The 14131-nt window shown below is 39.1% G+C and overlaps 1 protein-coding gene across 15 annotated transcripts in view; it reads right to left on the minus strand.

The window, feature by feature from the left end:
• The window catches only part of MFSD1 (major facilitator superfamily domain containing 1), a 138960-nt gene that overhangs the window by 119673 nt on the left and 5156 nt on the right, over window positions 1–14131 (minus strand). For 14 of the 15 annotated variants that reach the window (XR_010409846.1, XM_064585795.1, XM_064585785.1 and 11 more), the window contains 8 exons: window positions 12068–12110; window positions 11687–11754; window positions 9839–9947; window positions 5133–5235; window positions 3043–3141; window positions 2651–2762; window positions 1484–1540; window positions 975–1131 (listed from right to left, as the gene is read on the minus strand). Coding sequence is in view for 14 of the 15 variants with exons in the window: in XM_064585795.1 (XP_064441865.1) it covers window positions 975–1131; window positions 1484–1540; window positions 2651–2762; window positions 3043–3141; window positions 5133–5235; window positions 9839–9947; window positions 11687–11754; window positions 12068–12110 (748 nt within the window). In the remaining variant the exon portion in view is untranslated. The remainder of the gene's footprint in view (window positions 1–974; window positions 1132–1483; window positions 1541–2650; window positions 2763–3042; window positions 3142–5132; window positions 5236–9838; window positions 9948–11686; window positions 11755–12067; window positions 12111–14131) is intronic. The other variant, XM_064585794.1, reaches the window with a different exon arrangement.

Genomic DNA, 14131 nt, shown 5'->3' on the forward strand with positions numbered 1-14131 from the left:
CTGCATGTATCATATTGGCAAAGACTGAAATAGGCCCAATGCCCAACATGGCTAGGATACTAAAAACACACATTTGTGTATTATTGGTAAAACTATAAATGGGTAAGAACTTCTTAGAGAAGTTTCACAATGTCTGTTAAGATGTAAAATGTGCAAAGCCTCTGCTATAACATTTATACTTCCAGGAATCACTCCTACAGAAATCTCACTAAGTGTAGAACAAACATCTATGCCCAAGATATTCTTTTGTTAATAGGTAAGAAATGCAGCACTTAAGCCTGTGGTCTTTAAAATGACATTCTAGGCGCACTTGGGTGGCTCAGATGGTTAAGCCTCTGCCTTGGGCTAAGGTCATGATCTCCTGGGATCGAGCCCCATGTCAGGCTCCCTGCTCGGCAGGGAGTCTGCTTCTCCCTCTTTCTCTGCCTCTCCCCACTGCTCCTGCTCTCTCTCTCTCTCTCTATCTCTCTGTCTCAAATGAATAAATAAAAAATTCTAAAATAAATAAATAAAAATAAAATGACATTCTAAAGAACAAAAACCTGATGAATTCATTATCACTTTTTAACCTTCTAAGGGTCAAAGACAAAAGAATGCAAAATCATGAATCCTGGGCTGATAGACTTTTTTTTTTTTTTGCCACCCACGATGGAAGAATTTTTTAAAGAAGTAGAGGAAAATAAATGGAACTAATAAGCATTATGGCTATTATAAGACTACTTTATTTCAAATTCAATTTCAGCAATGAGATTACTGTATTAAATAAGCCAAATACAATTAAAGATACCTTATTCATTAATAATTAACATTTATTTACTTTAAAAATCATTCTTTTGTAGAAACTGCAATCAAGACATTGTTTTTCCCACTGGCACGAGCTCTGCTATCAGAAGAGCAGAGTGTGGCTCCTGACGTGCACTTTACAGAGTCCTCCCTGAAGCCCTGTGCTCTGCAAGCATCCACAGTGACATTACCATAGCAATCCAAGGGTTCCACAGCGTGAAGGCCAGCATGACATGGGCAGCAAGAGTGGTCACCACAGCACAAAGAACCCAGATGATGTTCTTTCCTGTTTTATCCACCAGGAGCCCAAATATCGGGGACATGGGAGCTGATATGACATATACAACACTGCCCAGAGAATATAAAAGATATTTAATGAAATGTATCACAGCTACCAAAAAAAAAAAAAAAAAATCCAAAAAGTCCCTAAAACCATTAGGCAAAGCAAATCCTAGCTCATTTAATGTAGCATTCTTCTAAAATGGTCATCAGTAAACAGAAATTTAAAGATTAAAGAGTAGTCCAAGGTTTCTTCAGTTTTCCATTAATGCAAAGATGGTCTCTCAGGATCAAGCACCAATATAATCTTGGTTTCACACTATGGATGTTAAGTCACATGTCTTTTTTGTCTCAGAACATTTGGTTATAATTAAAGACCCACACTATGCACAAATAAGCACTCAGAGAATTAATGAAATACCTGTTAATAGCACTTGCTGCCTGGGAAGAAAATCCAAATTTTTCTATAAAGAAAACTCTAAAATAAAGAGAGAGAGAGAAAGAAAGAAGCACGTTAGAGAGAACTACTCTGTTTTTAATAATTAAAGGCAAAATAAAACTAAATAAAAATAACTCTTAAATTTAGTCAACTTTTCCTTCTTGATACTGTTTTCCCACCTTATTTAACCATCACCTTTAAACAACTGGCGCTAAAGCTTTAGGGTTTATGTAAATATTTCACTAAATAAAATACACTGATATTGATTTTTTCATTTTATTATTTCTCAAAAGATTTTATTTATTTATTTATTTGAGAGAGAGAGAGAGGGACACAGAGAGCAAGAGCAGAGGGGAAGGACAGAGGGAATGGGAGAGGCAGACTCCCGCTGAGCAGGGAGCCTGATGCAGGGCTCGATGCCAGCACCCTGGGATCATGACCTGAGCTGAAGACAGACGCTTAACTGACTGAGCCACCCAGGTACCCTGATTTTTTCCATTTTAAATAAACAGCAAACAGTACGCATAACTTTTCAGAAAACCAAATGAATTACTACATGACGTTAAGAGTGCTTCTCTTCCTTGGGACTGGATAAGTTCTTTGCAAGATAATGCCTAGAGTTCATTTCAAATTACTGTAAACAGTCTGAATTTAAAGGTTCTGATAACAAAGACACACCCCTATAAACACACTCACACTTCAAGCAGCTGTCAGTGGAAAGGGAGAGGTTAGTGATAACACAAAAAAGAATTTGATTTTGAACCCTAGCATAATTATAGTCCTAGCAAATGGAAATGTGCCCAGGCAAAATGAGCCAAAGCACTGTTTCCATTCTCAAGAATAGGCTTCCAAACGAAAGAATAAAGAGGAAATAAAAAAGAATACTAATCCAATTCAAAGCATTAAAATAAATCCATATTATGAATAAAAAACTATTAGGTATTTCATCAAAAAAATAATGAAAGTATTAAGCCAAATACTAAACCTTAAGCTAAGAAAATCAGTTATATACCAGGATGTAAAATAATTCCTGTGAAAATATAAACTATAACCAGAAAAGCAAGATTTATAGCTAAAAAAATTACATTTGTGTGATTAAATTCTCACTATAATTTAGTCAAGAAAAATGGGATGCACGAGAATACTCACTTCCCGAGTCCGATAAAAGGGAACACTGCCACATAGTAACAGACACAGATGATAAATATCAGCCACAGGGGTAAGGAAAAGTCCTTTACATCAGTTAACTTAATAACTTCACCTTGAAAAGAAAGGGAAGAAGCTATCAGCATAATTTTGCATACCTAGGTCAAGATTATTTTTCTTTTATCATGTGATTAAACTTTGCATTCAGTGTACAAAGTACTTTTCTCAGTAAATTACTGGAACATAGCTTCTGGGAAAACCTAAAATTTAGACAAGTAGAAACAGACTGGAAAATAAAAGATAAAAAAACATGTATTAAGCCTCACTGGGCTTACAACAAGCCTTCAAAGGTCTGCAATTTCCCAAAGCCCCACTTTATTTGAATTTAGACCTACCTGTTTTTCCTTGTGCTTTATGAAGGATTCTCTCTGCTCTCTGATCCAAGTAAGCGAGAACCAAGGCACAGATTAGTGAAAGAATACATGTTATACCCCCTATAATAAAAAAGAGAGAGAGAGATTTTTTTTTAAGATTTTATTTATTTATTTGAGAGAGAGAGAGCACATGAGAGGGGGGAGGGTCAGAGGGAGAAGCAGACTCCCTGCCGAGCAGGGAGCCCGATGCGGGCCTCGATCCTGGGACTCCAGGATCATGGACCTGAGCCGAAGGCAGTCGCTTAACCAACTGAGCCACCCAGGTGCCCGAAAGAGAGATTTTTAAAAGAGAACGACTGAAGGTTCCCAAGAGGCAGTACCTTACACTAACAGCAGAAAACTTAGCAAATGAAATGGTTGGCATCTAGACACATTTAAGCAAATCCTACAATTACTAAATCAGGACAGAAGGAAAGAAACAGCATGTGATAAGTACTCAACAAACAACAGTCACTCTTACTATATTATTTCCCAGTAGAAGGTTGGAGACTAGAGGGAAAAGACTAGAACATACTAGTCTAGTCTTGTAATGCAAATACAGACTTTAAGAAAGTGGATGACCCGCTAGCAAATCTGTACTAATTTTTAACTAAGTCTAAGCAGTGATTATTGACAGATGCTAGAGGGAAAAAAATTATAAAAGCAAAGTCTGATTCTGTGATCATCAAATCTTCCTCTTGATTCCTTCCCAAAGTCTGTAACCCTTGCTCCTACCCTTTAGCAGCCCAAACAGCCCCACCCTCCCACAGCACAGCCCAGCCAGGCTCTCCTTCCTTTGTGTAATCAGCATTACTCACTAATGCTGATCTCGTATCATTAAAGCAAATCAGGATAAAGAGTAAATAAAGTTTACACTTCTCAAGATTTTTAAAAGAAGCTCAGTAAAAACATGAATCTTTAATTTCATAATGTGGCCTAGCTAAAAATTGCTAAAATAAAAGTCAGCAGATGTGGGTTCTACTTCTGCCACAAGCTGAATGATGTTGAACACAGAACTTAACCTCTCAGGGCTTCAACTTCTCCATCTGTAAAATTAGAGGCTTTGACTTGATGGCACAGATCTTTTCTGGTGCTATAATTCTTTAAAATTTCCAAATTCTCCATTGTGGAGAGGACTGGAAGGAATACTGAAGAGCATCTAAGAGTAAGAAAAAGAGGTTTTAAATAAGGCAAGGGATTTGAGAGGTCAGGGAGGAAAGGAGAAAGCTCTAGATACAGGTTACCTGTTCAAGATTTCCTCTCCACTGCCCTCTACCAAACTATACCAAGGAATTATAAGGAATAAAAGATGGCACAGAATGTTCAACTCACCATCCCACAGGTCTTTGTAGGGCTCTGCAAGTGGTCCTTTTACACACTATGGGGGCTCAGTTACAAAAATCCACTGCTCAGAGAAAAGCACAGGTGGGAACTCCAGAAGGCCTCATATGTTTCTCAGTGATCCACCCAGCAACCAGCACAACCAAGTCTTACCTAACAGAACTTAGGGCCAGAAGGGACCTATACACTTTTAGTCAAACACCTGAAATTTTACAGAAAACTAAGACACAGAGGTTAACTTCCTTGTCCAAGATGACAGAACTAGTAGGGGCCAGGACTAGAACCCAGACTCCTGACTCCCAACTTAGTGGATTTCCTACAATATCATATCACCTCTAACTTCTGTAACATCTTAGCTCCATAGGTATACTACTTGAATTTGATCAAAAGGAAATAATTATCCCTCTGCTATAAACTAGTAACACCTTACATGTATAAAGTCTCGGTTTTCAGAATTTTCAAACACAATCTCTCATTTGCTTATCATGACAACGCCGAAGTAGACAAGGAGGGACAAAATCCTCCATTTTAAGGAAATGGAAATAGTAACACAAACCGGGTAAAAGGTCCACTATTTCTAGTTAGCTTGTCCAAGAACTTGTGAACTGTTCAGGCAAAACTATAACCAAAGTGGTCTAACCCTGATTCCAGTGTTCTTTCCTCTCTGCCACAATACTTCCTATGACATGCTTTCAGAAGATACAAAACAAGGGACATCAGGATCCACTAACCAATCATAAGTGTGACCCCAAGGGTTGTGTGACCAGCAGAACCCAACGAAGCTTCAACCTTAGAATACAGCCATCCCATGAGATTCATGTTTACCGTACTTCCCTGAAAGAGAAGGAAAAAACATTTCATTTATATATACTCTGCCTTATTCAATAAAGGATGTGAGGTGGCTAGTAGAAACAGGTATAACAGGATCCAGATTAAACAAGAGATACATTTTTTTTAAAAACACTCTCGGAAAAAACTAACAAACTAAGATAAAGCCACAGATAAGATTACTGCACCCACACACACAAAAAAATCCTAATTTATAGAAAATGCTAGTATTGAAAACAGCACAGTACATTTAGAACTTTCTAGCAACAAAAGCAAAAATGAAACGAGTGACAAAATTCACAGCGTACCTAAGAATAAAATAAACTTTCACTCAGAAAAAGCACAGCCTTTGCTTATACTTACATCTTAAAAAAAAATTCATCCTATCCATAAGAAGACAATAAAAGTTACAGAAGATAATATCCTCATTCACTTATTCATTCAGCAATTATTGAGCCCGTCGCTATTCTAGGTACTGGGAATATAACAAAGAACAAAACAGAAAAATCTCCAGCTTTCATAAAGCCTACATTTCAATGGAGTAGAAGAAAAGAAGAAATATTAAATTGTGGTAAGTACTTTTAAAAATAAGAAAAAAAAAAAAAGCAGGGAAGGAGAACATAAAGGGGTGGAGCTCTCACTGAGATTGTGCCTTTGAGTAAAAACATGAAGGAGGCTAGCCACGAGGTGATCTGGGGGAAGGACAGAGCCCTGAGGCAGAAGGAACAGCTGGTGCCCAGGCCCTGAGAGTGCATACAGCGGCGTGCTCAAGGAACAGCAGGGACGGCAGAGTCTGGAACGGTGTAAAGGAAGAAGCCAGAACATGAGATGCGACCCCTGGAGAGGAAATGGCGGGGAAGCAGGCTACAGGTAATAATATGGACTTCTGGCTTTTATTCTTTGTGAGATGGGAAGCGAAGAAGCATATGGAAGTGGCAGGACTCCATACATTTTAACAGATTTGCTCTCGCTGCTATATTCAAAAGAGACTGTAAGCGGGGATAAAGGCAGAAGCGAGGACATGCATGAGGGGGCTACTGCAAAAATCCAGAACGGAGATGATGGGTCTTGGATGAAAGTGGCTAGCAGGGGGCATGGTGAGAAGTGGTCATATTTTTTAATTTATTTATTTGACAGAGAAAGAGAGAGAGCACAAGCAGGGGGAGTAGCAGGCAGAGGGAAAGGGAGAAGCAGGCTCCCCGCTGAGCAGGGAGCCTGATGCGGGGCTCGATCCCAGGACCCCGGGATCATGACCTGAGCCGAAGGCCGATGGCCGACGACTGAGCCACCCAGACGCCCCTAGAATATGGATATATTTTGATGATAAAGGTAACAGAACTTGAAATGGAAAACACATGCTGTGGCGGGGGGAGGAGTAATTTAAGATGACACCTAAGGTTTTGCCTGAGCAAATGGAAGAAAAGAGTTGCCTGTAACTGAGGATGAGAAAACTACAGCATAAGCTGGTTTGGGGGGCCATAGGTAGAAAATCAAGAGCTGGCTTTTGGCCATGTCAGGTCTGATGTGCCTACTAGACATCCAAGTGGAAATGTCAAGTAGGAAGCTGCATTATAGGGATGTGGAATTCAGGAGAAAGACCTGGACAAGTGATACAAATTCAGGAGCAAAGATATGCTATTTAAAACTTCAAAACTAGATAAGATCACCAAGGAGGTAAGTGTCAAAAGAAAAGAGAAGATGTTCAATAACCATGCCCTAGGGCACCCCCACATTTACATTCAAAAGACTGAGATGGAACTAGCAAAATAGGCCAAAGGAGTAAACAGAAAGGCAAGAGGGAAACTTCTATAAGACTGTAGTGTCCTGGAATCCAAGAGAAGTAATCAAGGTAGGGGGAATGTCAACTGTGCTAAATACTATTACTGACAGGTCAGACACTAAAGACTGACAAATGAACACGTCCTCAACAATATTCTCACAGCAAACACAGAAGCACATTTCACACAGCTATTTCTTAGAAAATGTTAACCTATGGCTTTACTCAAATGAGCAATAAGGTATAAATGCAGACCTACTGATAACTTTCCTCACTATCATTGAAAATAAAAGCTTCTCAAAGACAGGGATGTTGCCTTAAAAATCCTTTAATTCTAAAATGCCTAACATGACATGACTTAGCAAGTCCTCAATAAATATTCATTGAAATAATGAGTTTAAAAGTAACAAATTACAAATGACAATCAAAAGGGTGCTGGACTTCCAATCCCCAGGAAGATATAAATAAGTGAGAAGTCCACTGCCTAAAGGTGTAATGGTAACAGGTCAACTGTCCAAAATAGACAAACTCACAGCTCAGGCTACAGAAAAATCATGTAGAGGTAAAGCCAGAATCTCTATTGACCATTCTGAATATGCACAGGGACAAGGAAAGTGCAAAAACACTGAAACTCCATCTACCCCAGCAGCTCTGTAATGGAATCCTTTGGTCTCATGTGTCTTACAAAGACCCTAAGCACAGAAATCAGGTCAAAGCTGAGCCGCCCTGGTTGAAGAAGAGGTGGCTGCTTGAGGTCCAGCTCACTCTACCTCCTCCTCAGGTCCTCCCATCACCCCAGTAACCTCCACCCTGCATCCTCGAAGCTGCTGAGATTCCTTTCTAAAAACTTAGGGCTTTCAAGGGCTTTCAGAACGCAGCTCAATGGATTAGAGCTAATTTGTAACCACACAGAAAAGAATCCACCAGTAGCTACAATGACGTCAACAAGATTACATCTTATTTCCTTCTTCGATAAGTTATTAGACAATGGGACCCACAAACTGCCACAGACGTATCTTGACTTGCACAAGATACATAATGAGGTACTCAGAATATCCTTGTGGATAAAATTTAGACAATATGCAAAACCATACTAGCTAAGAATTACAAATTAAAGTCATATTTAGGTGTTTCCAATCAAAAATGATTTTTTAAGCAGTAATACTCTACTATCAAAGCTATAATAAAAATGATCCTTTCATATCCCACAGATGGGGATGTAAACATCGCTGAGAGGATAATATGAGACTACTGTCGTAAGAAACCCTAACAAATCCTCTTGACTCAATTCCATTCCTGGCGATCTAGCTTCAGGAAACAATCAGAGATGCAGACAAGTTTTATAGTGTCACACAATAGCGCTATCTATAATGGTTGAAAAATTAGAAAGAACCTACGTGTATAAAAATCACAGAAGTGTCATATAGATTACAATTATACATTATATATTTTATATAATGAAATAGTACTTTAAAAACTTTTTGTACTGGATTTCTTCTTCCCTAAGAATATGTTACAAGCATTTTCAGGCCATTAACTAGTCTTTGGAACCTTGATTTTCAATGGCAAGGATTTTTTTTAAAAAAACCTCTATTCGGGGGGCGCCTGGGTGGCTCAGTCGTTAAGCGTCTGCCTTCAGCTCAGGTCACGATCTCAGGGTCCTGGGATCGAGCCCCGCATCGGGCTCCCTGCTCCGCGGGAAGCCTGCTTCTCCCTCTCCCACTCCCCCTGCTTGTGTTCCCTCTCTCACTGCCTCTCTCTGTCAAATAAATAAATAAAATCTTTAAAAAAAAAAAACCTCTATTCGGGGCGCCTGGGTGGCTCAGTTGTTAAGCATCTGCCTTTGGTTCAGGTCATGATCCCAGGGTCCTGGGATCGAGCCCCATATCGGGCTCCCTGCTCAGCGGGAAGCCTGCTTCTCCCTCTGCCATTCCCCCTGCTTGTGTTCCCTCTCTCGCTGTCTCTCTCTCTGTCAAAATAAATAAATAAAATATTTTTAAAAATAAATAAATAAATAGTAAAAAAAATAAAAAACCTCTATCCATAGTTTATGAGGAAAAAAAATCTAACAGGGTTTGGGACGGCCAAACACCTCACAGGTTGCATTAATAAAAGTATAATGTTGTTACCCTGAGTACCCTCTATCAGACCAAACCTGAAATACCACAAACACTTCCAAGTTCCAAATGCTGGGGAAAAGTACTGAGCACCTGCAGTAAGCCCAGAAAGGTGGGAGCACACTGACCAGGGAACTGAAACCCATGTCGTATGGCTTAGACAACCACAGGAAATGGGCATGTCTGATGAAGAACTTAAAAGCTGTCTTTATAAGCAAAGTGCTGGCACATGAAAGAGGAAACAAATGTTAACTCCCACAAGTGGGAGCAATGAGAAAAAGCTACTTGTGGAGGCAGATTTCATCTCTATGTCAGGCTGCACTTCATAAAGCTAGCTGAAGTACAGGAGCTGTCCTATCACACGCACGGTGAGCTTCCGATCACTAGAAATGTGCAAGCAGAGTCTGGAAGGCTTTCATACCAGGGATGGGCAAAGAAATCAGATGAAAAAGCCTGTAAGATCCCTCCCAATGCTCAGATTCTTTGAACTAATGAATGCTCAATTAGTCTTTTTAGACTGTTTCCTAACTGAAATAAGGTTAAAAATGCCTTAAAGTAATAAGGTAAATGATATACTACGGTCAACAGATATACATAAAAAATCAATACCTAATACAGCAAACAAAAACACACTTCATCCCATTATTTTTAAGAGATAATTACAAGATTAAATCTCTTACTTCCTGTTTGGCTTCATTAGGTTTGTCATACTTACAATTCTAGCCATGCTAAGTTGGAGTCCAAATACCAAGTTTAATTCTTTGCCTTTAAACCAACTCACAGCATATGTATTCTGGGCAACTGCTAAGGACTCCCCACCAATCCTAAAAATGAGAAAAAGAAGAAAAATTACTGCTTTTACAGAAATACCACAGTTAAAATTTTGACACCCCTCCTATCAAAAGGTGGGATCTATGTCCCACCCCCCGACTCTAGGTGGGATTGAGACTGCTTCAATCAATGTAATCTTGTGGAAGTGGTGCTGTGTAATCAAAGCTGAAATCTGCCTTTTCACTCAAACATTCACACTTGAAGCCTTGAGCCATCTTGTAAGAAGTCCAACTACCCTCAGTACACCATGCTAGGAGAAAGCCAAGCCACACAGAGAGGCCACATTTAGGCACTCCATCCAGCAGCGCTAGTCTTCAAGTTGTCCCAACCCCAGAACGAGACCTATGAGTCAACAAGCTCTCAGATGATTTCCGCACCCAACCTTCCATGAATCTTTTGAGTTGAGGCTCCAGACATCTGGTGCACAGACAAGCCATCCATGCTGTACCCTTTTCAGATTCCTGACCCAAAAACTCCACAAGCACACTGTAACAGCTGCATGACACTGCTAAGTTTTGGGGATTGTGGTAAATAACCATGACCTATAATAAAAGGAATCTGGGTTAAATCACCACCTATGCTATATAAAATGTTCATGTGGGAAGAATGGTTCATACTTTGTGGAAACACAAAATTCACATTTTTCAGCCCAATACCTTTCATATTCCACATTTTCCTACTTCCTGGATTTTAACTTTCATTCTCTAAGTTCTACATATTGACCATTCCTCCTCTGGCCTTCAGTCAGGAGATTCTCCTCCATATCCTAACACTGAGCCCTCCTCACTCTGTCCTAATCCAAAAATACTCCCCTTCTCTTCTACTAATCCAAACCCTATACTGATGTCAAGACCATTTCTGGTCTTTTCTGACCACCCCTCCAACCCTGGATCCCTTTCATATTGTTATATACATTTTGTTTCCTTCTCTCTCACTTAGAGCATTTTTTAGGGTGTATCATATATGTCTACATGTCCCTAGTACTTATAAAAAAGCTTAAATAAGTTATGTCATCTGCATTTCTCAGGGCAGGAAGCCCAAGGCTGGACTCAGAATGGACTTACTGAACAGACACTGAAATTCATGAAGAATCATCAGTCTATTGGTATTTTGCTCATTCAAGCCTCTTTAATTTTTTTTTTTTTTTTAAGGTTTTACTTATTTGCGAGAGAGAATGAGAGACAGAGAGCATGAGAGGGAGGAGGGTCAGACGGAGAAGCAGACTCCCTGCTGAGCAGGGAGCCCAATGTGGGACTCGATCCCGGGACTCCAGGATCATGACCTGAGCGGAAGGCAGTCGCTTAACCAACTGAGCCACCCAGGCGCCCTCATTCAAGCCTCTTTAACAGGGTTCAAAAGGACCTGTACATTATCCACTAAGTAATAGCAAAATGTCCATAAATCACCAACCTAGAAATGGTTGGTCTACACTTTTCTAAATGAGGTTTAAATCAACCTTCAGTACAACAACAACAACAAAAAACACCCAGGAAAAATATTTTTGGAGAACTACTTAATATTCAAACCCCAAATGGAGTTAACTATGACCACTCAAAATTGTTGCTTACTTTAAAGGAAAAGTAAGACAATAAACAGTCTTGTGTATATAGCTAGATTTCAAGGATTTGAGGTTAATTCTCCAGAAGAGACAGCAATATATTTTTGTGAATCTTTAATAAATTGATAGGTAAACAATAATATACTAGGATGAATGAAATTATGTATAACTTACCCAAACACAAACCTTCCAAATTCCATCAGCCCAAAAGCATTAAATATTCCACCCAAAGCAAAAATCACCTACAATGTAGAATATAAATGTAGAATCAATGAAAAAGTAAACTTAAAAAGTATTCAAGAGAAATAAGTAACTTACAAGGAATCATAACTTCTATAATAGTTTTAACATTCCTTCTTAGTAAATCTGTGAAATTTAAATATTAATGTTCATCTATCTCAAGGCTTAAAATGGACTATACATTATGCTACCTGGGCATTTGTGGACCCTGCTTAATTAAGTCAGGCATTCAATAAACACATTTTTGCTGGTGGAATCAGACAAGAATTCAAAAGTCGCTGTTACATAATCAATGAATGTTTTGGACTTTCTTACCTGTCCAATGCAAACAAAGCAGCTAAAAATAATGGTGCCCCATCTGTGAGAGACAGAGAGAGAGAGAGAATGAATTAAGACTATGTCACCAAATCCTTCAGTAATTCTTTAGTCTTCTTTGACCCCTAGACCTCAGTCTTTGACCCCTAGACTTCGGTCTTTGACCCCTAGACCTCGGTCTTTGACCCCTATATATTCCCTCCAAGGAAAGAAAAATGAAGTGCCAGTGTGCCTCTAAAGGCAGCAGCTTTCCCAGGCTAAACGTTAATCTGTAGAAGTCCTCACTTCTGAGGGGATTCCAGAGGCTTCAGTAATGGCATATTTTAGCTTAAACCATTATCATCTCTTAAACAAACAAAACTTGTTAAATAATCTTCAAGAAGTTCCCAGGGTTCCCACTCAAAAACTGACATTCTTGGGGCGCCTGGGTGGCTCAGTCAGTTAAGCGTCCAACTCTTGGTTTCAGCTCATCATGATCTCAGTGTGGTGAGACGGAGCCTGACATCAGGCTTCGAGCTCGGTGGGAAGTCTGCTGGAGGTGCTCTCTCTCTCCTTCTGCCCCTCCCCCGCATGCGCATGGACACTCTATAAAATTACTATTAAGAGTTTAGAATTTATTCCAAGATTAAATAATTTTAAGTGGTTATAATTCCCGATAACTAAAAACTTTTTATTTTATTGATTTTGGGGTGTTTTTTTTTTTTTACTATAGTTGATACAGTGTTATAATACTTTCAAGTACACAACATAGTTATTTGACAAGTTTATACGCTATGCTATGTTCACCACAAGTGTAGCTGCCATCTGTCATCATACAACACTATTACAATTTCATTACCTATATTCCCTGTGCTGCGCCTTGTATTCCTGTGAGTCATTCATTCCATAACTGGAAGCCTATATTTCCCACTCCCCTTCAACCATTTTGCCCATCCCCATATCCCCTTTCCTCTAGCAACCATCAGTTTATTCTGTATATTTATAGGTCAGATTCTGTTTTTTGCTTATTCTTTTGTTTTGTTTTTAGATTCCACATATGAGTGAAATCATACTGTATTTGTCTTTGTCTGGACTTATTTCACTTAGCATAATAACTATTTTTAAAAAGACAAATATCAACCAAGTTATCTGCCTACTCACACATTCTATACTTCAAATATCTGATTAATGTTTCCCCAGAGTAATAAAACGCCAGTATTAAAAGAGTCCTTAAAGATTCTACGAGTAAACCATACTTCTGAAACTCAAATCCCTCTCAAGATCCTTATGAAATGGCCATCCCTCATTCTACTGAAATGTTCTCTAGCAACTAGAAAACTTCCTGTGGTCCCAAGGCAAATCATGGCCCCTCATCAAACTGACCAAGCAAAGTCTTCACCATACCAAGTAGAATCTGCCCCACTGAAGTTTCAAGCTAATTCCATCCCTTCAGACCAAGCAAAATAAATTTAATTCCTCTTTTATACTTAACCCTTCAAAATTTTTAAGTCCCCGAGTCTAAACACTTTCAGTTTCTTCAATCCTTTTCCATCAGACATGGCTGGAAGATGCTTCATCATTTTTCCCTCTGCCTTCTGAAAATATTCCCAGACTGCATCCCTCTTTAAGTCTCCACTAACAATACATACACGACCATAAGGATAAAAAATGACAAAGCTTATAATGTTATTCCTCCCTCAGCATCTCACAGAAGTGGCCACAAAAAGTTCAATGCCCAAGGGTAGAAAGAGAAAATCTCACTGGGGCTGAGAGAGATAAATACTATATATGTGCCAAATACTATACATCTATCTCTTTCAATCCTTGTAAGGCAAGAATTATTACCATACTTTACCAACAAAGAAACTAAAGCTCAGGAAGCTAGGAACAGCTCAGAATAGGATGTTCAGTAAGTGGCAGCAATGGGATTCAGACCCTGGTTTGCCTGATCCCAAGTGAGGACATTATTTACACTTTTAGATAACTGAGTTACCATATTCCATGAATAGCATTTACTAGTCCCAACCTTAACTGAAATACCAACCAAGTTTCAAAAGCCAATTCCAGGAATATATAAAAACCATA

This window comes from Mirounga angustirostris, unplaced genomic scaffold (genome assembly GCF_029215605.1).
Source record: "Mirounga angustirostris isolate CCGP_5_RB_7025 unplaced genomic scaffold, mMirAng1.0.hap1 SCAF_1, whole genome shotgun sequence".
Classification (NCBI taxonomy): Eukaryota; Metazoa; Chordata; class Mammalia; order Carnivora; family Phocidae; genus Mirounga; species Mirounga angustirostris.